The sequence below is a fragment of the Schistocerca nitens genome, chromosome 3, assembly GCF_023898315.1.
Source record: "Schistocerca nitens isolate TAMUIC-IGC-003100 chromosome 3, iqSchNite1.1, whole genome shotgun sequence".
NCBI lineage: Eukaryota > Metazoa > Arthropoda > Insecta > Orthoptera > Acrididae > Schistocerca > Schistocerca nitens.
In genome coordinates, this window is record NC_064616.1 from 645459124 (window position 1) to 645484556 (window position 25433).

Genomic DNA, 25433 nt, shown 5'->3' on the forward strand with positions numbered 1-25433 from the left:
CACCCAACACCACTGGCAGTGTGGCAGGAAAGTTAAAAGTCAACCACAGAGCAGCTAAAATTGGGCAGCCAAACAAGATGAGGACGACAATCACGTGGAAGTCACAGAGACACCAGACACCGAGGCGGGTCCTCATGACGGAGGAGGTACCCATGTGCTAACCAAGTATGGGCAATGCGGACCTGACAAAGGACAGCGGAGTCCCTGCGAGTGGCTCACATGAATAACCACTACACATTCATTGTCTCCTTGATAACATGTAGTTTATTTGGTGCACTGAGGGTGCATCATTCAGTATCCCAGATCGCAAAAACTTTACGGTGGAAGACCGATTGGAGATCAGTCTCTGGCAGGCCATTCTCCAGAGTTGGTTTAACGGTAGCCTGTTTGGCCAGGTTGTCAGCAAGATCATTGTCTGGGATCCCGACATGTCCTGGGGTCCAAATGGAGGTCAATGAATGTCCACTATTTCTGAGGGCATAAAGAAACTCCTGGATAGTCATTACCAATTGATGGCGAGGGAAGCACTGGTCGAGAGCTTGTAGGCCGCTTAAGGAGTCACTACAGATGACGAAGGACTCACCAGTGCAGGAAAGGATATGCTCAAGAGCATGGCAGATGGCTACCAACTCTACAGTGAAAACACTGCAGCCATCCGGCAAGGAGCACTGTTCAGTACAACCGACGTGAGTGTAAGTGAAGCCAAGAAGATTGTTACCCACTGATCCATTGTTGTGGACTATTTCTGAACCCTGGAACTTGTCGAGAATAGAAAAAAATTGCTGGTGGAGGGCCTCAGGTGGACCTGAGCCTTTTGGGCCTTGCAATAGGTCCAGACAAAGCTGTGGCCACGGCATGGACCATGGAGGTGTACTTAAGTGGACCCACAGGAAAGGTGGTAGAGGGAACACGTCGAGTTCAGTAAGAAGCGACCAGACATGGATTGTAATGAGAGTCCCCATTCTGGGCTGCTGCTGCAGGAGATGGATTGCAGTGTCAGGGAAAATGAGACAGTAATTTGGATGGTGAGGCGAACAATGAATGTGGGCGGTATAATTTGCAAGCAGTGGGGAGATACTGAGGACCCCACTGCTAGTGCAAGACTATTAACGACAGTTAAAAAGAGTCGGACACTCAAGACAGAGCCCTGCAGGACCCCATTCTCTTGGCTATGAGGCTATGTGGCACACTGTGGGAAACACTGATACGAACTCTGAAAGTGCAGAGCGACAAGAAGTTCCGTATAAAAATTGGGAGGGGGTTCCGGAAACCTCACTCATGCAGACTAGTGAGGATGTGGTGTTGCCAAGTGGTATTGTAGGCCTTCGTCAGGTCAAAAAAGATGGCAATAAGGTGTTGTCACCAGGAAAAGGCCGACTGAATGGCAGACTCCAGGTGGACCAAGTTGTTCGTGGTGGAGCGCCCTTGTCAAAAACCACCCTGTGACGGAGCCAGAAGGCCCTGAGACTCAAGGGGCTAACACCACCAGCTCACAAAACCTTCGAGCAGCTTGCACAGAACATTGGTGAGGCTGATAGGATGATAGCTATCCACATCTAGTGGGTTCTTACCAGGTTTTAGCACTGGAAAGATGATACTTTCCCGCTATTGCGACGGGAATTCACCATCACTCCAGATGCCGCTGAAGATGGCAAGGAGGTGGTGCTGGTAATTAGCTGACAGATGTTTAATTACTTGGGAATGGATGTGATCTGGGCAAGGGGATATGTCAGGACAGTCAGAAAGGACACTGAGGAATTCCCACTCGCTGAAGGCAGCATTATATGGCTCAGAGTGGCGTGGAGCAAAAGATAGGTGTTGTCAATCCACCGCTGTTTGAGGAGATAAAAGGCAGGGTAGTAATTTTCAGACACAGAGGTGCAAGCATAATGCTTGGCAAGATGCTCTGCGATTATGTCTGGATCAGCAGATCCAGCTCCATGTGTCGAAATTCCAGGTACACCCGAAGGGATGTGACAGCTGTAAAAGCATCGGAGCTTGGTCCAAGCCCGCAAAAGAGAGGTTCGTGTTCCAATGGTGCAGATGTATCATTCCCAATGCTCCTGCTTCCGTCATTTGAAGAGTAGGCAGACCTGGTCACAGAATTGTTGGAAGGCAATTAGGTTCTCCAGAGACAGGTGGCACTTATAACATTGGAGGGTCCACCTATGGCCTCTAATGGCTGCAGTAATTTCTGGCGACCACCAAGGCACTGACTTCCACCAGAGGCAACTTGAGGAACGAGGTATTGCCAACAATGGTACTAGTGATGGTGTGGACCACCTGATTGATGTAAGCATGCAACGCAGATTCAACGGTGGTAGCTGAGGTGCAAGTATCCTAGTAAGCCTTGGGAAAAGCCCATCTGCACAAGTGTCCAAATGAGTGATGGTGGGGTAGAGACAAGAAAAGTGGAAAGTGGTCACCACCACACAAGTCATCGTGAGCTCTCCAGTGGATAAACAGGAGAAGGCCAGGACTGCAGACTGAGAGATCAATGGCTGAGTATAAGCCATACGCCACACTGAAATATGCGGGGACACCTGTATTTAGGACCCAAGGTTGAGTTGAGTTAGTAGGTCCTCGACATGTTTACCAAAGCCAGTAACCTTGGTTCCACCTCACAAAGGGTTATGGGCATTAAAATCACACAGAAGTAGACAAGGTGGGGGGAGTTAGGAAATTAGTGCAGCAAATACATGGGGTGGCGCTTCACCAACTGGAGGGAGGTAGACGTTACAGATGGTAATTTCCTGTGTTGTCCTCACCCTGACAGCCACAGCTTCTAAAAGTGTTTGAGGGGGCACAGGTTCACTACAGACAGAGGTAAGGACATAGGTACAAATTCCACCTGACAGTATGTCACAGTCAGTACGGTTTTTGTAGTACCCCCAATAGCCATTAAGTGCAGGGGTCCACATTGCGGGAAACCAGGGTTCCTGAAGGGCAACGAAAAAGCAAGTGTAACGCCTAAGAGCTGTCGTAGCTCAGACAGGTGAGAGAAAAAATCACTGCAGTTCCACTGGAGGATGACACTTCCCATAGTCAGAGAAGGCAAGAAGTGACCAAGGAGGCAGTTTACGCCTCAGCATTATCTGCTGCCTCTGGTTGAGTATTTGTATCCATTTTCACTGCAGGTGAGGCGTTAGCGAGATCCATGTCTTTAGGGGATGCTAAATTCTCTACCTCATCCTCAGAATCCGAACTGGTAGGGAGTGGTAGTGTTGGGGCCACCGGAGAGTCCTGTTTCTTAGCAGACTTCTTCGTCTGCTTGCTCTCTCGCTTCTCTTTAGGGGCTTGCTGGGAAGGCTTCTCCGAACTAGCTTCAGGCACGAAGGAAGACTGAAACCTTTTGGCCAATAGCTTGTGGCTCCTTCAGCCACTGATGAGTGTTCACTTTTGCAATAGGGAAGATCTTGGAAGGGAGAGTCCCTAGGAACCACTTCTGTGCGAGAGGGGCCGGAGGAGGCTGCAGCCTCTCTGGCTATGAGGAGAACTCCAATGTACCCAGCACTACAAGGGGAGGGGGGGGGGGGGGGCAGTGCTGCTCCCAAAGTAGCCGCTTTGGGAGAGAGAAAAAAAGAATTCCCCCAACATCAAGGGGACAGATGTATTCGGGCAGCTCTGAGGGTCCACTGTATGAGATGTCAGAACCACACTCACATATGAGGGAGATGAGAACATAGCTGCAGCTTTCAAATTTACAAGGGTTGGAACTTTAATAGTGGCAACTATTTATTTACAGCTTGTACAAAATAGATACATGTTTCAAAGTTTTACTGATCTTCAAAGTAGTTACCAGCATTGTGTATAACCCGTTGTCAGTGATGTGGAAGTCCTAGGATACTCTTAGCAGTGCCAGTTGTGTTGACAGTTCGTGTGGCGTGGTCTACTGCATGACGAATTTGTAACAGTTCTGAAGCGAATGCTGTGAAGTGTTTCCTTCAGTTTAGAAATCAAGTTGAACTTACGAGTCAGAGGAGTGCAGTAGGTGGTATAGCACTTAGTAGCCCCATCAGTCAAACAAATCAGTAACAGCTTGCACTGTACGTGCTTGAGAATTGTCCTGCAAAATGATGGTCAAGTCCCACAGAAAGTGTCATCACTTTTGTCTCTAAGCTGGTTGTAGGTTGTGTTCCAAAAATGAACGGCATAGAGAAATAAGTGATGACACTTTCTGCAGGACCTGACTATCATTTTGCAGGACAATGCTCAAGCACGTACAGTGCAAGCTGTTACTGATTTGTTTGAATGATGGGGCTGCTAAGTGCTGTACCACCTACTGCATTCCCCTGACTTAAGCTCTCATAAGTTCAACTCGATTTCTATACTAAAGAAACCCTTCACGGCATTTGCTTCAGAACTGCTACAAATTCATTGGGCAGTAGAGCACGCCGCTCGAACTGTCAACACAACTGGCATTGCTAAGAATATCCTATGACTTCCACATCGCTGACAACAGGTTATACACAATGCTGGTGACTACTTTGAAGGTCAGCAAAGCTTTGAAACACGTATCTATTTTGTACGAGCTGTAAATAAATAGTTGCCACTATTAAAGTGCCAACCCTCGTACATTATCATCTTGTTAAGTGAGCTGGTACAGGGTCTTGTACTCCATAATTTTCTGCTTTTTTTGGAGTACTGTGCAGTCTGGCAAGCAGGGGGAGAGGTGCACCCCATAGTTAACACAAGTGGAAGGAGGTACACATGGAGTATTTGGATGCAGTGGATGTCCACATTCTCAACATGTGGCTTTGGAATTGCAGCAGGAAGACATGTGCCTGAAGTTCCAGCACTAAAAGCCCCTCATAGGGGGAGGGACGTATGGTTTTACATCACATCAGTATACCATCATCTTGACATTTTCAGGCAATGAATCACCTTCAAAGGCCAAGAAGAAGACACTGGTAGCAACCCTATTGTCTTTGTGTCCCCTATAGATGCACTGGATGAAGCGAACACCCTGCCATTCTAAATTGGCGCGGAGCTTATAGTCAGACTGCAAGATAAGGTCGTGATGCAAAATAATCCCCTGGACCATGTTGAGGCTTTTATGTGGGATGATGGAAACAGGAATATTACCCAGCTGGTCATAGGCTAACAATGCCCGGGACTGGGCTGGGGATGCTGTCTGAATGAGGCCTGCTCCATTTCTCATTTTTGACAGCGCAGCCACTTCCCCAAACTTGTCCTCCAGGTGATCGACAAAAATTAAGGCTCTGTAGCCAGAAAGGAGTCCTCATTCGTTATGCTGCAGACTGAATACCTTGGCAAATAAGGCTCTCTCTTTTCAATTGTTCTATGTTCCTCCCTTGGTGTGGCTAGGGAGGGGAACAATTTGGGGTCATAATTCTCAGCATTAAATTCGACTTTCCATTTTTTAGAGACTGTTGTGGCCATTCAGTCCCCGGCAAAAGATGATTTGGTCCACTTCATTGCAGGTCATCCGCCCTGATGCCACCCACTCAGATCAGGGACTCTCCCCACGGGCACCACCGAGCCACAGCAAAGGCCACCTGGCACGATGGCCGTTGCCGAGAGTCCTGATGCCCCAAGAAGGTGGGCATCTACTCCTTGGCATACATGGGGAGTGTGCAAGCCAGGCATCAGCAGTGCGATCCCTGTGTTGTCAGAGGGCCACCATCACAGGGGTACATGACGACCCCATCATGATGGACTGGCAACCGTGCTGGATTTTGGGTTCTGAGAAATCCGATATTGTCATGGGGGTGAAGGACAGCAGACTATAACTGGATTGCAGGTGGAGTTGCAGATCCAAGACAATAAGAGGTGCAGAAGGTCTAATCGCACTGGATATATGGTGCACCACGTAAAGTGTCCTTCCCCAAATGGCCCACACTTCACCACGTAAGGTGTCCTTCCCCAAATGGCCCACACTTCACCACGTAAGGTGTCCTTCCCCAAATGGCCTGCACTTCAGATAATTTTGAAAGATGTGTACGTAAACCCTAAAAGGAGAACCATAACTGATTAGGCCAAAAAATGGGAGACTCCTTTTAGTCACCTCTTATGACAGGCAGGAATACCTTGGGCCTATTGTAGCCCCAAACCTGCAGGGGAGCAAAGAACTTCTGTACCAACACATGTCACTTGGACCAACTACTGCAGGGAGATGCCAAATTCACATGGAACAAGATGCAAGAAAGATCTTTCTTTGTCCTTAAGGAGATGTAACATCTTCTCCAGTTCTAGCATTGTATGATGAGAATGTTAAAACACAGTTTCTTAGTGATACTAGTGGTTTTAGAATAGAGGCATTTCTAGTGCAAATTCAGGAAGGTACTGAAAAAGTGATAGCTCACACTTAGGCATTAACAAGTTCTTGCCATATTTGTTTGGCACACCACTTACTGTTGTGACAGACCACAATTCTCTCTGCTGGCTGAATAGTTGGAAGGATCCGTTGCGTTGACTGGTGAAATGGACATTGTGACTTAAGGAGAACAAGCTCATATTTTACAAGGAACTGAAGTTGATTAGTTGTAACCAATTTTATCTGCCCAATTGTTGGAATCCTGGTGGACTATTCTTGCCTTGACTATGAACAACAGTTGATGGTCCCCTCTAGTTCAGCTGAGTGCTTGTACATGTGGCAAAAGTGTATGTTATGTCTGTGTTCTCGACAGGAAAACTTTGTACTTGTGTTAACATGGACATTTCACCTAAGAAGGAGGCAAAAACAGTTGCTATTCATGAACACACTTCTATGACTGTAAGAGACATTGCCTCGGTTGTTGGTGTGGAAAAATGTAGTGTTTCACAACTTATTAGGGCATATAGTGAAATGCCTCATTGTTTACAAAGAGAAAAGGCTGATGTGAATGAAAACGAAAAACCATCCCTACAACCGACAAAATTCTGCTTAGAAAATGTAGAATTCATCCTCACAAAACAAGTAAGGACTTTAAAAGAGATATATTGGCTACCGGGGTCAAAATTGTCTGTTCAACAGTATGGTACTGGCTTCTTGATTGTGGGCAGAAGGCACAAAAGTCAATAAAGAAGCAGTTGCTAACACCTGCCATGAAGAAACACCAGTTGGCATGGGCCATAATATATAAATCTTGGACCTCTAATGACTGGAATGGTGTAATTTTAGTGATGTGTAACATTTTATTGTTCAAGGTTAGAGAGCACGGGTTGTCACAGGAAGCTCCCATGAGACAGTTGGATCATCTGTTGAGGCACTGTCACCTAACATAATAGGTAGTGCATCAGGAAGGTTAAAAGTCCATCTCAGGGCAGCTAAATTTGGACAGTGACACTGAGGTGGGTCCTCGCAGTGTAGGAAGTGACTGTGAGTCAGTCAAGTATGGCCGATGCAGAGCCAGCAAAGGACAATTGAGTCCTTGCAAGAGGACCTCCACACATTCGTCGTCTCCTTTACTTGTCAGCAAAGTCAAGGAGTGTCATTCTGTTTCCAGATCCCAAAAAACTTTGTGGTATAACACCAAGCAATGATCAGACTCTGGTACCTGATCTCCAGACTTCATTTACGAGTAGCCCGTTTGGCTAGCCTGTCGGCAAGTTCATTTCCTGGGATTCCGACATGTGCTGGGGTCCATATGAAGACCACTGACTGTCCATGTTGTTTGGGGACATAAACGGACTCTAGGATAGCCATTATCAACAGATGGTGACGATAGCACTGGTCAAAAGCTTGTAAGGTGCTCAAGGAGTTCGCTACAAATGAGGAAGGACTTGCTAGTGCAGGAATGGATATGCTCAAGAGCATGAGATATGGCTACAGGCTATGCAGCAAAAACACTGCAGTCAGTGCTGTCCAGTATGTTCTGTGTGAGCATAAGTGAACCCAATGTGACCATCTACCATTGAGCCATCCACGTAGACCATTTCTAAGCCCTGCAACTCACCGAGAATAGAGAAAAATTGGTGGTGAAGGGCCTCAGGATGAACTGAGTCTTTTGGGCCTTGCCATAAGTCCAGATGAAACTTTGGTCAAGGTATACAAGCGTGTAGGTGAGTGGAGTCGGAGCAGAGGTGGTAGAGGGAAAGACTCAAGTTCTGTAAGAATTGACTGGATGCAGACTGCAATTGTAATTCCTGATCTGGGCTGCAGTTGTGAGAGATGGAGTGCCATGTTAGAGAAAAGAAGATGGTAATTGGGATGTTTAGGCAAGCTGCAAATGTGTGCAGTATAATCTGCAAGCAGTTGTTGCCACCTGATCCACAATGGAGGAACCACAGCTTCCACGAGTAGGCTGTTCGCTGGGCTCATTCAGAAAGCTCCCACTGCAAATCGAACTCCACAGTGGTGTATAGGGGTCAGCATCTGCAATGCTGAGGGCCATGCTGAACCATGCGCCAGGCTCCCATAGTCCAGATGGGACTGTACCAGGGCTTTGTATAGCTGCAACTGTGTGGCAATTTGCACCCCAGTCAGTATGACTCAAGCATCGAAGAATGTTAAGATGCCACCAGCACTTTTGCTTAAGCTGATGAAGATGGTGAAGCCAAGTTAAGCGGGCACTGAAAGCAGTCCTAAAAAGTAATAATAGCCCACTACATTAAGCAGATGGTTATCAAGATAATGTTGTGGGTGCAGGTGAACTGTACGACGGTCACAGAAGCACAAGTCTTGGCGACTGAAAACTGAAAGCTGTGGGTCAGGGCACATGACTGCACCTTTCATGTGGGTTCCTGCAGTCGACATTCAGCCACACCAATGGTATATGAGCAAAAGGAAATGCAGAAGTTGTCAGCACATAAGAACGATGATATGAGGACCCCACAGCTGCTGCAAGACCATTAATGGCCACTAAAAAGTGTGGGACACTCAGTACAGAGCCCCAAGGGACCCTGTTCCCTTGGATATGGGGCAAACTGTGTGAAGCACTAACTTGAACTCTGAAGGTGCGCAGCGATAAAAAGTTTTGCTTATAAATCAGGAGCGGGCCCCAGAGACCTCACTTGTGTAATGTAACAAGGATGTGGTGTCGCCAAGTGGTGTCATAGACTTTTGTCAGGTCAAGACAGACTGCAATACGATGATGACAGCAGGAAAAGGTTGTTAAGGATGGCAGACTCCAGGTATACCAAGTCATCAATGGTGGAGCGACCGCAGTGAAACTCGCCCCAAGACTCAAGGAGACAACACAACCGCCAGCTTAACATACGTTCGAGCAGCTTGCACAGAATGTTGGTGAGGCTAATAGGACAATAGCTACCCACATCTAGTGGGTTCTTAATGTGTTTTAGCACTGGAACAATGATACTTTCTCGCCATTATGACAGGAATTCACCATCACTCCAGATGCAGTTGAAGACGGCAAGGAGGTGGTAATTTTCAGACACAGAGGTTTGAGCTCGGCAAAATACTCTGTGATTGTGTCTGGGTCGATAGATACAGTTCCAATTTGTGGAAATTCCAGGTATACCGGCAGGGGTCTGACATCCGTAAAGGCATCTGAGCTTTGTCCAAATCTGGGAAGGAGAGGTTCATGTAGCAATAGTGGAAACGTACCATTCTCAGCACTCCTGATTCCGTCTTTTGATTACCTGACGGACTTGGGCATGTCGCCATTTGAAGGCAATAAGGTGATCCATTGATTGGTGCCACTTACAACATTATAGGGCCTGCCTACGATCCCTAACGGCCATAGCAATTTCTGGCGACCACCAAGGCATTTTCTTCTGGGGGGACAACCTGAGGAACAAGGGATTGCTGATTCAACCACAGAAACAATGGTTGTAGTAACATCCTAGCCCACCACAACGATGGTACCAAGCAATCGAGATCCCACAGTGGTAGCAGAGCCCTTCTGGACAAGCTTTTAGGTGAATGACACCTCAAGAGGGACAGGATCAGCGGACAGTGGCCACTACAACACAAGTTGTCATGAGCTCTCTAGTGGATAGATGGTAGAAGGCCAGGACAGCAAACTGAGAGATCAATGACCAAGTATGTGGCATGCACCACACTCAAGTGAGTGGGGACACCTATATTTAGGAGGCAAAGGTTGAGATGAGTGAGTAGATTCTCGACATCTTTACCATGGCCAAGAATCTTCGATCCACGCCCAAAGGGTTATGGGTGTTCAAATAACCCAGAAGTAGAAAAGGTGGGGGGAGTTGAGAAATTAGGGCAGCCAATACACGGTGCAGGACTTCACAATCTGTTGGAAGATAGATGGTGTAGACAGTAAATTCCTGCATTGTCCTCACTCTGACAGCCACAGCTTCTAATGGTGTTATAAATGGCCAGGTTTGCTCTATTCAGAGGTAAGGACATATGTACATACTTCACCTGACATCCTGTACGATTTTTGTAACACCCTCAACAGCTTTGAAGGGCGGGGGGTCGCACTGCTGGAAACCAGATTTCCTGAAGAGCAATGCAAGAAGCAGGTGTATTGCTTAAGAGCTATCGTAACTCAGCCAGGTGGGGAGAAAAACCACCACAATTCCACTGAAGGATGAAGCAGTCAGTAGTCTGGGAAGGCATGAAGGGACCAAGGAGGCAGTTTATGCCTAAGAATCATCTGCAGCCACTGGCTGAGTGCTTGTATCTAATACCATCGCTGCTGAGGCCTCGGAGAGATCTAGGTCCTCAGGGAATGCTAAAATCTCCACCTCATTCTCATTCTTGGAAGGATTGTTGGTAGGGAGTGGTGGTGTGGGGGTCACTGGGGTATCTTGTTTCTTAACAGACTTCTTCACTTGTTTGAGCTTGCTGGGAGGGCCTCTCTGAAGAAGCTTCAGGTACAGAGGAAGACTTTGAACAAGACTTTGAAGTCCTTCGACCAGCAGTTTGTGGATCCTTCAGCCTACTTTGCATGGGGTGAGACCTTGGGAAGCAGAGTCCCAAGGGAACCATTCCATGTGAGAGGAGCCAGAGGAGGCTGTTGCTTCTCCAGCTTGGAGGGGACTGACCTCCCCGGCATTTAGGGGAGGGGTTTTGCTCCCAAAGTAGATGCTTTGGGTACAACAGATGAAGAAGTGCCCCCAACCACCAAGGGGAGGGGAATGTAGCTGGGCAGTCCTGAGGGGCCACTGTAAAAGGCTTAGACAAGGTGACCACTGTCGCCAGTCAGAGTGACATTGTTGTAGTGTAAGCATAAGATGAGAGCAATTGAACAGGGTTCAACCAGTCATACTTCTATTTAGCCTCTTGATAAGTCATCCTGTCTGAGCCGTGGTAAAAATTGCTGTTTTGATGAGCTCGCCGCAGTGCGTAGTGTGAAGCAGTCGCCCTCCGTTTCTGGTGGTGGCGCCGCTGTGGCAATCGCAGCTTCGGTGTCTCCATCTGGTGGGAAAAGGGGAAAGATTGCCAGTTCACGTGCATATAAGGGGCACTATGAGCTCGCCAGTGGGTCAGTCTCTCGTCCCCAGCTTGCTAGTCGGTCTCTCGTCCGCATTTGTTAGGCAGTTAGTGTCTGTCTGTCATTCATTCAGAGTGCTAGTATGTCTGTCGTTCGGATCAACCTTTAAAGCAAGCAAAATGAGAGTCTTCCCACTCCGCCAGTAAGAGAACTCAGCGAGTGGTCGCCCAGTCGGGGCTTAGTTCTTGCATCTGAGTCTGCATGTTAGGATACCAGTCTGCTCGAGTTTGCTCAGGTAATGGTCATTGGCAGTTGGGTTGGGGTTGTTTGGGGAAGGAGACCACACAGCGAGGTCATCGGTCTCATCGGATTAGGGAAGGATGGGGAAGGAAGTCGGCCGTGCCCTTTCAAAGGAACCATCCCGGCATTTGCCTGGAGCGATTTAGGGAATTCACGGAAAACCTAAATCAGGATGGCCGTACGCGGGACATTGGCAGTTGGATCGATTGGTTGGTCGGTCGCGCACTGAGACACAAGATGAATTGTCCGTCTTGAGCGTCGGCGCATGTGAGGTCGCCACGTGAGTCCAGTGGGTCGCGGCGTGTAGCGAGGGGTAGTGACGTTGCGGTCGATACGACAGCAACAGGAGTCAACCCACGACATCAATCTGGCCGGTGCGAGCTGCGATGCCATGAGACGGGAGATCGGCGCGCCTTCCTGTGTCCGTTGAAGCGGCTGGCAGCAGACGGTTCAGGAGAGTGATTTAGGGGTGCTGCGCCAGGTCTTCTCGAGAAATCGCAGTTTATTAGAAGTTAAGTGATTGGTGATATGTTGTTTGATTTACTCTTGTTAAATTCTACTTGTTTTCTTGGTGAGGTCACCAGCTGTTTTGCTTTGGGGTCATCCCACCATTCTTCTCCGTTTGACCACCCATGGGAAGGTGGTTGTTTATAAATTGGGTGGTCCGTTTTTCCCTTGTGGAGTAGGGACAGGTTAGAGCAACCTGTGGTTCGGGTTGTTCGGTAATCTCCCTATCAATCTACTGTACGTTAGTAGCTGCCTCTGTCATGTTTGTCGGATTTGGTGTGTTAACGAATTTATTGCCTGGAATGTAATGGCCTAATACCTGAAATATGTTTTGATCTTTGGAAACTTTGATATTATTGCCTATGATCTTGAGAGGCGGTATCTGTGTACTGTAGAGCATCTTAACTATTGTAGAATTTTATATAAGATTGCATTTCATGGGCTTTTATTTAAATGATCATTTTAGTATATAAAGTTGCCACCCTTTCACCGTAAGACTTTTCTTAGAAGTTAAAATCAAGTTGTACCTTGGGTGGCAAGGTTAATATTTTAATTGTTAGTGTTTTGGACCATTTCCATCCCTCCTACGGGGGGGGGGGGGGGGGGGGTGCATAGTTTGTGTGCATTGTTAAAACTTTTAGTTTAAAGTTATGTGGTGTGTTGCAGATTTGCACCAGTGTAGTCTTTCAGAGGCTGTTGTGAGCAGCAGTAACTATGGCCGTGTCAAAAGGGAGCGGCAAGGTTCTCTGCCCGAAAGCTTATACAGTCAAAACTTGTTTCTTTCTGCCTCTGAATAAATTGTAACTTTGATATTTAGAGGGTGCTTTCTGATTATAATTTTAAATCTGTTTCTTTTTAAAAAATGCTTTTAGGCACCATTAAAGCGAATAAAATTCCCATTTGTTAAAATGAATTTGGTTATGATTTCATCAGTTACTCCCTGGCAACTACTTCCATGCTTACATAGTGTGATTAAATGTGTTAATGTTCTTGATGAATTGCTAGTAAATAAAATAAATTCCTAAGAATATTCTTTGAAAATAAATCACGGTTCACTGTCCAGGGCTTGTACTCCATAATTTTCCCCTCCTTTTGGAGGACCACGCAGTCCAGCAAGCAGGGAGTGTAACGCTCTCCACAGCTGACACAGGTAGGAGGAGGGGCACATGGAGTGTTCAGATGCAGTGGATGTCCGCAGTCTCCACATGCAGTGCTGGAAGGGCACTGGGAAGATATGTGACTGAATTTCCAGCACTTAAAGCACTGCATAGGGTATACCACCACCCTCACCTTTTCAGGTAATGAATCACCCTCAAAGGCTAAAATGAAGGCACCAGCAGTGACACTGTTATCTTTAGGTCCCTTATGTCCCCTATGGACAAGCTTGTCAAAGTGAACACCCAATCATTCAAAATTGGCGTGTAGCTCATTAGCGGACCACAATAGGAGATCTCGATGAAAAATAATCCTCTGGACCATGTTTAGGCTTTTATGGTGACTGACCAAAACAGGAATTTCACACAGCTTGTCATATGTGAGCAACACCCATGACAGGGCTGGGGATGCAGTATGAATCAAGACTGATCCTTTCCATATTTTGGACATTGTCGCCACTTCCCCAAACTTATCTTCAAGGTGTTTCAAAAATTAGGAAGGATTCCCATCAGTTCTGCTGCCAACTAAATATTGAGGTGAATATGGTTCTCTTTTGTCTATAGCCCTACGTTCCTCCCAATAGCGTAGCAAGGGAGGAGAACGATTTGGGGTTGTACTTATCTGCATTAAAGCCTACCTTGCCTTTCTTAGAGACTGGTGGGGCCATTCAGTTACCAGCAAAAGATGACATGGTCTACTTCACTGTGAGTCATCTGCCCTGATGCCACCCATTCCAACCAGGGGCTTTTCCCCATGGGCTCTACTCAGTCTCAGCAAAGGCCACCTGGCAGGATGGGCATTGTCAGGAGTCCTGATGCCCCAGACAGATGGGCATCTACTCCTTGGCATACATGGGGAATTTGCAGCTCAGGCACCAGCAGTGTGATTCCTGTGTTGTCAGGGGACTACAACCAAGTGAGTACATGATGGTCCTCCACAACGAACTGGCTACCATGGTGGATATAGAGTGCCAAAAGAGCCATTGTAATTATGGGTGCAGAAGACGACAGTGGAAGTATATGACACACCTTGTAACGTGTCCTTCCCCAAATACCTCGATTACGGGTGAAGTTGCAGAGCTATGACAATAACAAGTGCAGAAGGTCTCAGCGCATGATGGATATATAATGCACCACGTAAGGCGTCCTTTCCCAAAAGGCTCGCACTTCTGTAGAATTTGTAAAGGTGGAAGTCAAACCCTAAAAGGGGACCATAAATGATTAGGCTGAAAAGTAGGAGACCCCCTTTTAGTCACCTCTTATGACAGGCAGGAATACCTCATGTATATTCTAGCCCCCGAACACACAGAGAGGAAAAGCAGAAGCAAAGACAAGGATGCTGACTGCCTTTCAACGAATCTTTTAGCAGAACACAGCAATGTGGATGAAATATCAGTCACTGTTGTGCATTAAATAATATTCTGTTGAACACAGGGAAGTTCCAGCACTGCTGACAATCACAAAAGCCTTGGAGGAGGAATCAACCAAAGGAGAATTCCAATCAATTAATGGAATACTGTATGAAAGGATTTACAGTCAAATGGGGTGCAAATGGTCATCATCCTAGCTCATCTACAGCCAGCTATCCTGAGGCTTTTCTACGATGATCCAACCTGTGGTCTCTTGGGATTTCTGAAGATCTGACGTAATGAGGCACAGGTATCACCAGCCAGGTGTCTAACCAGTCCATTGGACACTATGTGAACCACTAAATGGAATGCCAACAATGGAAGCACATGCCACAATTATCTTAATGTGAAGCTCACGAAATAGCAAAGTTCTCTGTAGAAGATGACATTCTGAAGCACAGAGCATGTCTTGTGATGATCTCCCATCTTGGAAAAGTTTTCCAGTTGAGATTAGTATCAGAGGTAATTTCATGTTGTGGCATCATTGGCAGGATGACAGCTGCCTACCATCCATAGAAGAATGACCTTACAGAACACTTTTATAAGATGCTGGAAGATGTATTCTAGATGCATTTTATTGAAAAACAGAAAGATTGGGCTACAATACTGCCCGATATGACATCTGAATCCAGAAAAACAAAGCAAGACACTACAGGCTTCACACTGTTCTTTCTGCTTCATGGTTGTGAGGACAGAACAACAATGGATACACTGTTCCCATTTTGATCGGAGAATCGTCAGGATAATTATGTGAAACACTTATCAACCACGACTGGAGAAGCAGGACAGCTGGCTCACATACAGACCCTGGATGCTCAGGAAACGGACCAAGAGCACTATATTGCCAAACAGTGAGATACAGCCCAGGAGACTTGGTTTGGATTTTTATGTCTGTGCAGAAAGTAGGACTATCGGAAAAGTTACTAACACATTACTTTGGAGCCTATTATATCCTTTGATGGATGTCAGAAACAAAATTGAGAATTATGACCCTCCATCAAGAAGACAGAAGTGCAAAGACACTGTACTTGTGTGCCGTATGAATCTCTACTACAGTCCTGAGGTACACATTGATGATGGGGGCTTCTTGTTCAAGGAAACTGAAGACCTGCTCAATGACCGTGGAGCTTTGATGGGATGGGTTACTGAAGAAGATGTAAGAACATGACCGGAATGCGAGACGCCACAAGTGCCGCCATACAGAGCACTACTGACATGATAGAGATCCAGGGCGATATAGTCAACTCCACTGAGAATTTCTGGAACAGCTGGTTATTGTTTCTCCGGGAGAGGGAGCAGTGCCAGGAGTTATGGCACATACAGGGTGGCGTAGAGATTTGTGTCATTGGATGGTGTACTATAGGTCATCTGTTCAAACCTGACCACCTGCACTTACTTGATATACAGTATTTATCATTTCTGGAATGTTCTTCAAATATCTTAAGTTTGTAATGTTTCTGTATTCTGGTATATTCAATGTCTGTATAAACCATTCAGCTTTTGTGTGGGTCTATTTGTAAAATTATCATCTTGGCTTGTTTTCACTTCTCCGGCTCACACCAGTCAGGTTCCGGTTGTTGCGGCATACTGTTCTACGAAGAAAATTTAGTAGGTCACCGGAAGTAGTCACAATAGCAAGGCAAGATATTTTGTTATTTTTAATCATTTAGTTGAAACGAATGATGATATTAATGTTTTTTAATGAAATACAGTGTAATAAGTACAACTGTGTAGTGTTCCTCACATTTCTATTCAAATTATGATGTTTATTATGGAGCAAATAATACACTACTGGTCATTAAAATTGCTACACCAAGACGAAATGAAGATGATCAATGGGTAGTCATTGAACAAATATATTATACTAGAGCTGACATGTAATTACATTTTCACACAAATTGGGTGCATAGATCCTGAGAAATCAGTACCCAGAACAACCACCTCTGGCAGTAATAACGGCCTTGATACGCGAGTCAAACAGAGCTTGGAAGGCGTGTACAGGTACAGCCGCCCATGCACTTCAACACGATACCACAGTTCATCAAGAGTAGTGACGTGTATTGTGACGAGCCAGTTGCTCAGCCACCATTGACCAGACGTTTTCAATTGGTGAGAGATCTGGAGAATGTGCTGGCCAGGGCAGCAGTCGAACATTTTCTGTATCCAGAAAGCCCCGTACAGGACCTGCAACATGCGGTCGTGCATTATCCTGCTGAAATGTAGGGTTTCACAGGGATCGAATGAAGGGTAGAGCCATGGGTCATAAAACATCTGAAATGTAACGTCCCCTGTTCAAAGTGCCGCCAATGCGAACAAGAGGTAACCGAGATGTGTAACCAGTTGTACCCCATACCATCACGCTGGGTGATACGCCTATATGGCGATGACAAATACACACTTAGAATGTGCGTTCATCGCGATGTTGTCAAACACGGATGCGACCATCATGATGCTGTAAACAGAACCTGGATTGATCTGGAAAAATGACGTTTTGCCATTAGTGCACCCAGGTTCGTTGTTCAGTACACCATTCAGGCACTCCTGTCTGTGATGCTGCATCAAGGGTAACCGCAGCCATGGTCTCCAAGCTGATAGTCCATGCTGCTGCAAATGTCATCGAACTGTTCATGCAGACGGTTGTTGTCTTGCAAACATCCCCATCTGTTGAGACGTGGCTGCACGATCCGTTACAGCCATGCAGATAAGATGCCTGTCATCTTGACTGCTAGTGATACAAGGCCGTTGGGATCCAGCACGGCGTTCCGTATTACCCTCCTGAACCCACCGATTCCATATTCTGCTAACAGTCATTGGATGTCAACCAATGCGAGCAGCAATGTCGCGATACGATAAACCGGAATCACGATAGGCTACAATCCAACCTTTATCAAAGTCGGAAACGTGATGGTACGCATTTCTCCTCTTACACGAGGCATCACAACATTTCACCAGGCAACACCAGCCAACTGCTGTTTGTGGATAAGAAATCAGTTGGAAACTTTCCTCATGTCAGGACGTTGTAGGTGTCGCCAGCGGTGCCAACCTTGTGTGAATGCTCTGAAAGGCTAATCATTTGCATATCACAGCATCTTCTTCCTGTCAGTTAAATTTTGTGTCTGTAGCACATCATCTTCATGGTGTAGCAATTTTAATGGCCAGTAGTGTAGCTATTGCTACAGTACGGGTTAGTGTTTGGTTTAGCTTTTATCATCCACCCTCACAATTGTGCGAGTATTAATTGTGAGCTAAGAAATGTTAATTAAAATTCACTTTCACATTCAAAAGCATTTATTGCCAGTGGGATATTACTGGTAAATATATTTTGTACAAAATTAAAGTACGGAGTATTCTGAATGAACCGTCGGGCATCAGTGATTTGCTTGAAGACAAGAATGCTAATTTCATTGTCCATTACAACTGCCACTGAGTAATATAAAAGAAGCATCTTCAGAAGAAAGCAGTGATGAAGAAAATTGTCTCAAAAACAGTAATAAATTCGAGACATTTACTGTTGTGCCAAAATAACTGTCAGTTAACGAATCTCTTGGTGCATATTCATAACAATGTATAGTACCAAAAAAGTCAGATGAAGTGAATCCCCAGCATTCTAAATCATGGATTACACAGCAGTGGAAGAGGTTATGGAGAAAGAAGGTTTTTGTTGAGATGCATTTTCTTTTTGCAGATGCTACCAATACAGAGGTGAAGTACATGTTAGTTTATTCCATGAATTTTTTAAACATTTTAGTGGTCATCACATATTGGGAATATGATATTCTTCTTTCAGGTTCTAGTGCTATCCAAAAGCACTTTGCAGTACTGGTCTCAGTATTTCTCTGAATACTTCTTTACTTTTGCATCAGAATCCACAAATATGCATTCAACAGTAAAAAGTGGTAAATCAATCCTTATGAATCATGTTGAGCTTGAACATCTCTTTGGTTTCGATTTAATAACTGGCATAATCCATAATCATCAGTATAGCCTGTTTGAAGTGATGACAAGATAGTTTTAATACAATGGAAAGATGGCAGTTGCGTTGCAATGACATCTACATGTTCTGGAATTCACCCACATCAAAAGGTGGAGTACTAGTCCAAAAAGTATGTGGATATAAACAGTCAATGGGTGAGGCAGACATTGGTGATCAACAAATGGAGTGTTATCACACTATGTTCAGGACAAATAAATGGATTTTGAAGGTCATTCTCCACTTGCTTGACTTAGCTACAATGAACAGCTGGATTAAATACAGTATAGCCTCAAAATGAAATAGAATTCTGTAGGAGATATTAAGCCCTTGATGAAATTTCAACTGGAAATGGAAACTTCCATGAAGAAATGACCTGATGTGATCAAACCAGGATGAAACTGATCCAAGTACTGCAATTCTCCTGCCCTTCTTCCTTACAATCATAAGCTATTAGATGGTTATGATCATTTCTCAGTCATTGATGATCTAACTTCTCCATGGATTTGTAGATTAATATTAAGTAATAGCAGAATCAAAGCCTCTTGGGAAAAATGCAATGCTACTTATATCTTTTGAAACACAAATATCATTCATTATTGTGTGGGTTCTTCTTTAGTAAAATTACAAGGTGTACAACTTTGCTTCCGCCGTTTGCCGATAGGTGGCGACAACGGTAAGTAGCACTATTAAGAAACAGATCGCAGATGTCAGGCAGTTAGCTTGGACCTCAGTCAACATAACCTCATTCAAACATTAGTTTATTTGTGTCTGCATCGTTAAGTTGTTCTTGATTGAAAATGTCAGTTTACGAGCCTAATTCTCGTCATTTGCGGGAGATGTTGCTGTTTTGTTTCAATATGAAGAAAACAGTGGCGGAGTCTTATTGAATGCTCTCAAGTACATATGGTAAGAACGCTATTAGTGAAAGAATGTGTTGTGTGTGGTTTCAATGCTTCAAGAACAGCGATTTTAACATTGTAGACCAGCACAGTGGTGGCAGAGAGAATGTTTTCGAAGACGCAGAACTGGAGACATTGCTGAGTGAAGACTCGTGTCAAACTCAAGAAGAATTGGCATGATTAGTGGGAGTCACAGCAAGCCATTTCAAAACGTCTCAAGGCTATGGGCATGATTCAGAAAGAACGAACTTGGGGTCCCATGTGAGCTCAAACCAAGAGACGTTGAATGGTGTTTGTGAACAGTTGCTTCACAAGCAAAAACGGAAGGGATTTCTGCATCACATTGTGACAGGGGACAAAAAATGGTTTCATTACGATAACCCGGAATGCGAAAAAATCATGGGGATATCCCGGCTATGCTTCCACGTCGACGGCCATACCGAATATTCACGGCTCCAAGATCATGGTCTGCATTTGGTGGGACCAGCTCGGTCTCGTGTACTATGAGGTGTTAAAACCAAGTGAAACAATCACAGGTGCTTGTTATCGAATGCAATTAATGCATTTCAGCAGAGCATTAAAAGACAAACAGAAGCAATACAGCGAGACGAACGATAAAGTGATTTTGCAGCATGAAAACGCTCGACCCTACGTTGCAAAAGAGGTCAAAACGTACGTGGAAATGTTAAAATAGGAAGCGCTACCCCACCCGCTGTATTTTCCAGACATTGCTCCCTCTGACTATCACCTGTTTAGATCAATGGCGCATGGCCTGGCTAACCAACCCTTCCGATCTCATGAAGAGACCACAAATTGGATCGATTCGTGGATAGCTTCAAAAGATGAACAATTTTTTTGACACGGGATTCGTACACTGCCTGAAAGATGGGAGAAAGTAGTGGCCAGCAATCGAAAATACTTTGAATGATACAGGTGTAACCAATTTGTTTCATTAAAGCCTCAAATGTTGGGGAAAAAATGGCAGAAGCAAAGTTGTACACCTTGTAATTAAAAAAGATTTTTTTGGTATTTTTTTCTGAGCTAACTGTAGGCTACAAATCAAATTAAAATTAGAACTTCATTAAAGTAAAATGAAAAAGTTTTCAGGGCTGAAATGATTGAATACTAGTGTTCTTATATATTTGATGTTTGTATAAACAGCTGCATCTCTGTCCAGGAGTTCAGTTCTGTTCTGCGGTACGTTGGTGTCAGTAACATACATGCTTTTAGTGTTAAGTGTTGCACTTCACTGATGACTGCATTTGGTTTTGGACTTAATTGTGGCTCTGACATGACATGTTTCAATAACTGGAAGTCAACATTGCTTGAAGTGAGGTTTCAAACACTGCTTTTTTTTTTTTGCCTATACCAAAGGTCAATATCAAGTCTTTAACGCTGATGTTACAATAGTTCAAAAACGTCATTATCAACATTGAAACATCAAGGCTTAAACCCAAAACATAAATATTTTGTAAATAATGCTGATAACTGAACATTTCTAATTGCCATTGCTGATATCTTAGAATTAAGTGAAATAATTATTCAATAAATTTCCGGGACTAAATAAAAATTACACCAAACAGAAAATAGCCTGATTATTCTCTTTAGCATATATTTAGTTATTCTGTGTCTGTAATTAAAACAATTTCACACTTGTATATACAATAGTAAAAGTAATTTCACACTCACCAGAATGAAATATCGTGGCTGACTGTCCTTTCTTGACAACTTTAAGAGTTCACCCTCCTTCAGAAATATTCTGCCTGGCTTGATTATTTCATAATTATTCAGCTGAGCTTGGAGCTGAAGTAATTTACTTAAATGATCCTGGGCAACATAAAAAAATAACTTTACAAATAAGAAATACATGTTTGACAAGAAAGCATATTATACACTGAACTCAACAACAGTAGCCGAACAGCACTCTTTAATCGTAAATTGGCACTTGGATGCTATTACAACCTTTTTACCCATACAGAATGAGACAGAGCGCCATATGCTCTATGGAAGAGCTTAAATACTCTAAAGCTGAAAGCCAACTGCCTGCCAAAATATTTTCAAAAATCTCACAAACGTTCCAACTATTCTCCGCAAAGTTACATCAATTGATTTGGATTCAACGAAAAGGAGTATAGGAGAAGACACATCTGCAACAAAGTACAATTGGGCATGTCATTTCCAACAACATATAAGGACCACCAAAACACGCTGAAGCTGATTCACAGAACTAGCAGTACATTGGATGGAACAGATATTCAGGAATTATTAAATGATATTAACTGTTGCTCTCAGAGTTGCAGCTGATGACAGACAGAGTACAATCATACTGACATGTCATTTATGTTCAATGTTCTTCCTGCAGCAAACAATAATGCAATCCGTGTAGCTGAATACTGGAAATGTGAGATTTAATGATAATTCTGGGCACTAAACAAGCATGTTAAAATTAAAAAGCATGTTTCAGATAAAGCGTGAATAGCATTATGAATACCTATTGGGATATTTTGAATCCAGATATTGTGTGATAATCTGCAGACTGTCATTCTGCAATAACGTAAAACTGCAGTGAAGCAGCAAATATTTCTTACAATTAAACTGAAAATTTTAAAATAATGTTGTGACAATCTGCATTTCCTCAACAAATCTCTAAATTCCAGAATGAGAATTCTTTCAGGAGTGCTAGTTCTGCAAGGTTCGCAGGAGAGCTTCTGTAAAGTTTGGAAGGTAGGAGACGAGATACTGGCAGAAGTAAAGCTGTGAGGAAAGGGCGTGAGTCGTGCTTTGGTAGCTCAGTTGGTAGAGCACTTGCCCGCGAAAGGCAAAGGTCCCAAGTTCGAGTCTCGGTCGGGCACACAGTTTTAATCTGCCAGGAAGTTTTAATCTCTAAATTTTTTGTAACTATGACATGTCATGCTCACAGATGTTTAAATATTTTACAATGCAGTGATGTTACTCCACTTATGCGGCCATTGAGAGCTATTTCATGTACCCACAACGACATTTCACCCTCTTTTTAAACAGAGAACCTTACGTTAAAAAAAGTTCTAAATGTATTACCACTGAGGAGACAATTTTCTAATTGAAACATGCAGTTATTAAAATCACATTATAATTACCGAGTTTTGTCTATCACAAAATTTCTTTACATTATTATATATCTGATACAGACAATTCAACTGTATATGAGCATGTCTTGGGATTGTTAATAGAGTGAGAATTTGTATCTCCAGCAAAATTCTTGTCTGGAAAATAGTGTACCTAGATGGAGATGACATTTCAGAGTGCTGGTAAAATACAGTCTCTTTTTCCAATAATTTATTTATTCTACATGGGTTTAAATTTTCATGACAATTCTATTCTAGTGATACAGAGTGCCATACCCACTTAATACGGAGATAATATCACATCAGGGAAAAAAAAAAAAAAAACTCAAGTTGTCATGAGATCTCCCGAGTTTCAATGCCTAACTTGGTAGGACATTTATAAATGGTCATTTGCCTGGGAATTTGCCCAAAGCAGTTTTAAATGGTCAAAAATCTGGGTATTTATAAAAAAAGTACCTTTTAAAGTTTTTACTGCTAGAATGTACAATTTACCAATTAAAATAAGGGATGGTATGATATTCCTGATATTAAAAACTGTTTTCACTTAATCCTATGTATGTCATTCATTTATTACTAAGAACAAAAGGAAAGAAGAGAGAAGCATTTTTTTTCCTTTTTAAACTAGGAATGGCGCATGTTGCTCACAGCTGCTTATCATTTATAATATTACCAGATCTACTCTCCACTCTTGGTTTCTCTCTGTCGCAGCCCCCCCCCCCCCTCCCCCACACACACACACACATTGAACAACTGTGTAGTGATAAGCTGGTATAAAAAAACATTGTCCTCAAGTCATCGCTTTGTAATATAATGCATTTTATAGCCCATGTTAAATCTCTGAATATTATTGAAGAATGATCATTGATAACAAAATTATTACTCAATGTATTAAATAACTGACACGTGTTTCTTGATGATAAATCTATTCTTAAATGTTAAACTGTTTTCAGTGGGGGAGGGGGGAGAGCAACATACGAGACAGATTATAGTTTTCTGTTCTGATCCTTTCTTTATCTACTTTTGCATGAGTGCACTGCTGTGATGATAAAATAATGACATTAGCATGAGTTTAATAACAAAAGAATGAATGCACACCTTGCAGCTTATCTTCCTGATCCAGCAGTACAAGGTAGTAACCTGAAGCGTTTTGAGGTGTTTGATGCAACAAGCTTTGTTTGTGGCACAGCAAAGAACACTGGACTAAATGTTATTCAGGATAGAGAGAATTTCTAACAGGGACAAACAAGGAATAGGATTCAGACAAAGTATGTGGGAAGGAGTGAGTCCTCTCCCTCAGGAAGATAAAAATCGTCATGTAAATCCTTCATTGTGGTGGTGAGGTTTACAAGGAACTTGTGAATTTGCAGAAGCTGCCATAGAAATTCTGGGCACATCAGTTAAATCTGCAGTGACAGAGCATTCCTTCAGCACTTGCAAAGACAAAATGGAAAGGAACCCAATGGTCAACAAGGAATCAGATTCAGGAGAATCTGGGGCAGAGTCAGAACTTTATGATTCTTCTTCATCTTATGAAGATTAAGAAACTGACAACAATTTTTTTTAATTTTTTTTTTTTTTTTGCTGTAGTATAATATAAGTAAACATGCTACCTACAGGCTAGTTGCTTAATTTAAGCTATACATTATTTCAAAAATACTTTTAAACTTGAGTGTTGCTTTCTTCTTCTGTTAGTTATATGGCATGTTGTGTAGAAAATTGAATTATTTACTTTCTGTGGCAGTATGACTGGCACTGGTGTTAATATCCGCTTATCAGCTTCCATTTCCATTCAGGCAGATATTAACATCAACACCACCAATACTGCTGCAATAAGTTTAAAAACATATTTTTCAACACAACTTGGCATATAATCAACACACAAGCCAACACATTAAAGTGTTTCCTAGGTTCTTGTCACAGAATCAGTACCTAGAATCATGCTACAAACTTGAATACGTAACTTATGCACTCCCCATCTGATGATGAGCCTCAAATGGATAAAAAACTAGTTAACAGAACTAAACAAACAAGTGATTTGTCAAAGTTATCTGAATTCATATTTAAAAGGGAGCAACAACAACATAGAGCATAAAAGAATGACAAAAGTTTCCGGCCACAGGTAGTACCAGGAGGTGGATATCAAGGACACCAAAAATTAGTAGCCTACCAAGAAATGATATGTGACTGACTCAAAGACTTCTTATGTAATAGAACCCAGTATGTCGTCCTTCACAGCGAGTGTTCATCGGAGGCAGGGATAACATCAGGAGTGCCCCAGAGAAGTGTGACATGATCACTGCTATTTCTACATACATACATACATACATGATCTGGCAGACAGAATGGGCTGCAATCTGTGGTTGTTCGCTGATGGTGCTGTGGTGTACAGGAAGGTGATGAAGATCAGTGATTGTAGGATGACACAAGATGACCTAGACAAAATTTCTAGTTGGTGTGATGAATAGCAACTGGCTCTAAATGTAGAAAAATGTAAGCTAATGCACATGAGTAGGAAAAACAAACCAATAATGTTTGGATACAGCATTAGTAGTGTCCTGCTTGACACAGTCACGTCATCTAAATATCTGGGCGTAATGCTGAGAAGCGATATGAAATGGATCGAGCATGTGAGGATTGTGGTAGGGAGGGCAAATAGTCACCTTTGGTTTATTGGGATAATTTTAGGAAAGAGTGGTTCATCTGTAAATGAGACCGCAAATAGGATGCTAGTGCAACCTATTCTTGAGTACTGCTCGAATGTGTGGAACCCGCACCAGGTCG

The 25433-nt window shown here is 43.5% G+C and overlaps 1 protein-coding gene across 9 annotated transcripts in view; it reads right to left on the reverse strand.

Annotated features, from left to right (window-relative positions):
- LOC126248599 (uncharacterized) overlaps positions 1 to 25433 on the reverse strand; it is a 214846-nt gene that overhangs the window by 65424 nt on the left and 123989 nt on the right. For all 9 annotated transcript variants that reach the window (XM_049949727.1, XM_049949732.1, XM_049949728.1 and 6 more), the window contains one exon: positions 21238 to 21375. In XM_049949727.1, the coding sequence (XP_049805684.1) occupies positions 21238 to 21375 (138 nt within the window). The remainder of the gene's footprint in view (positions 1 to 21237; positions 21376 to 25433) is intronic.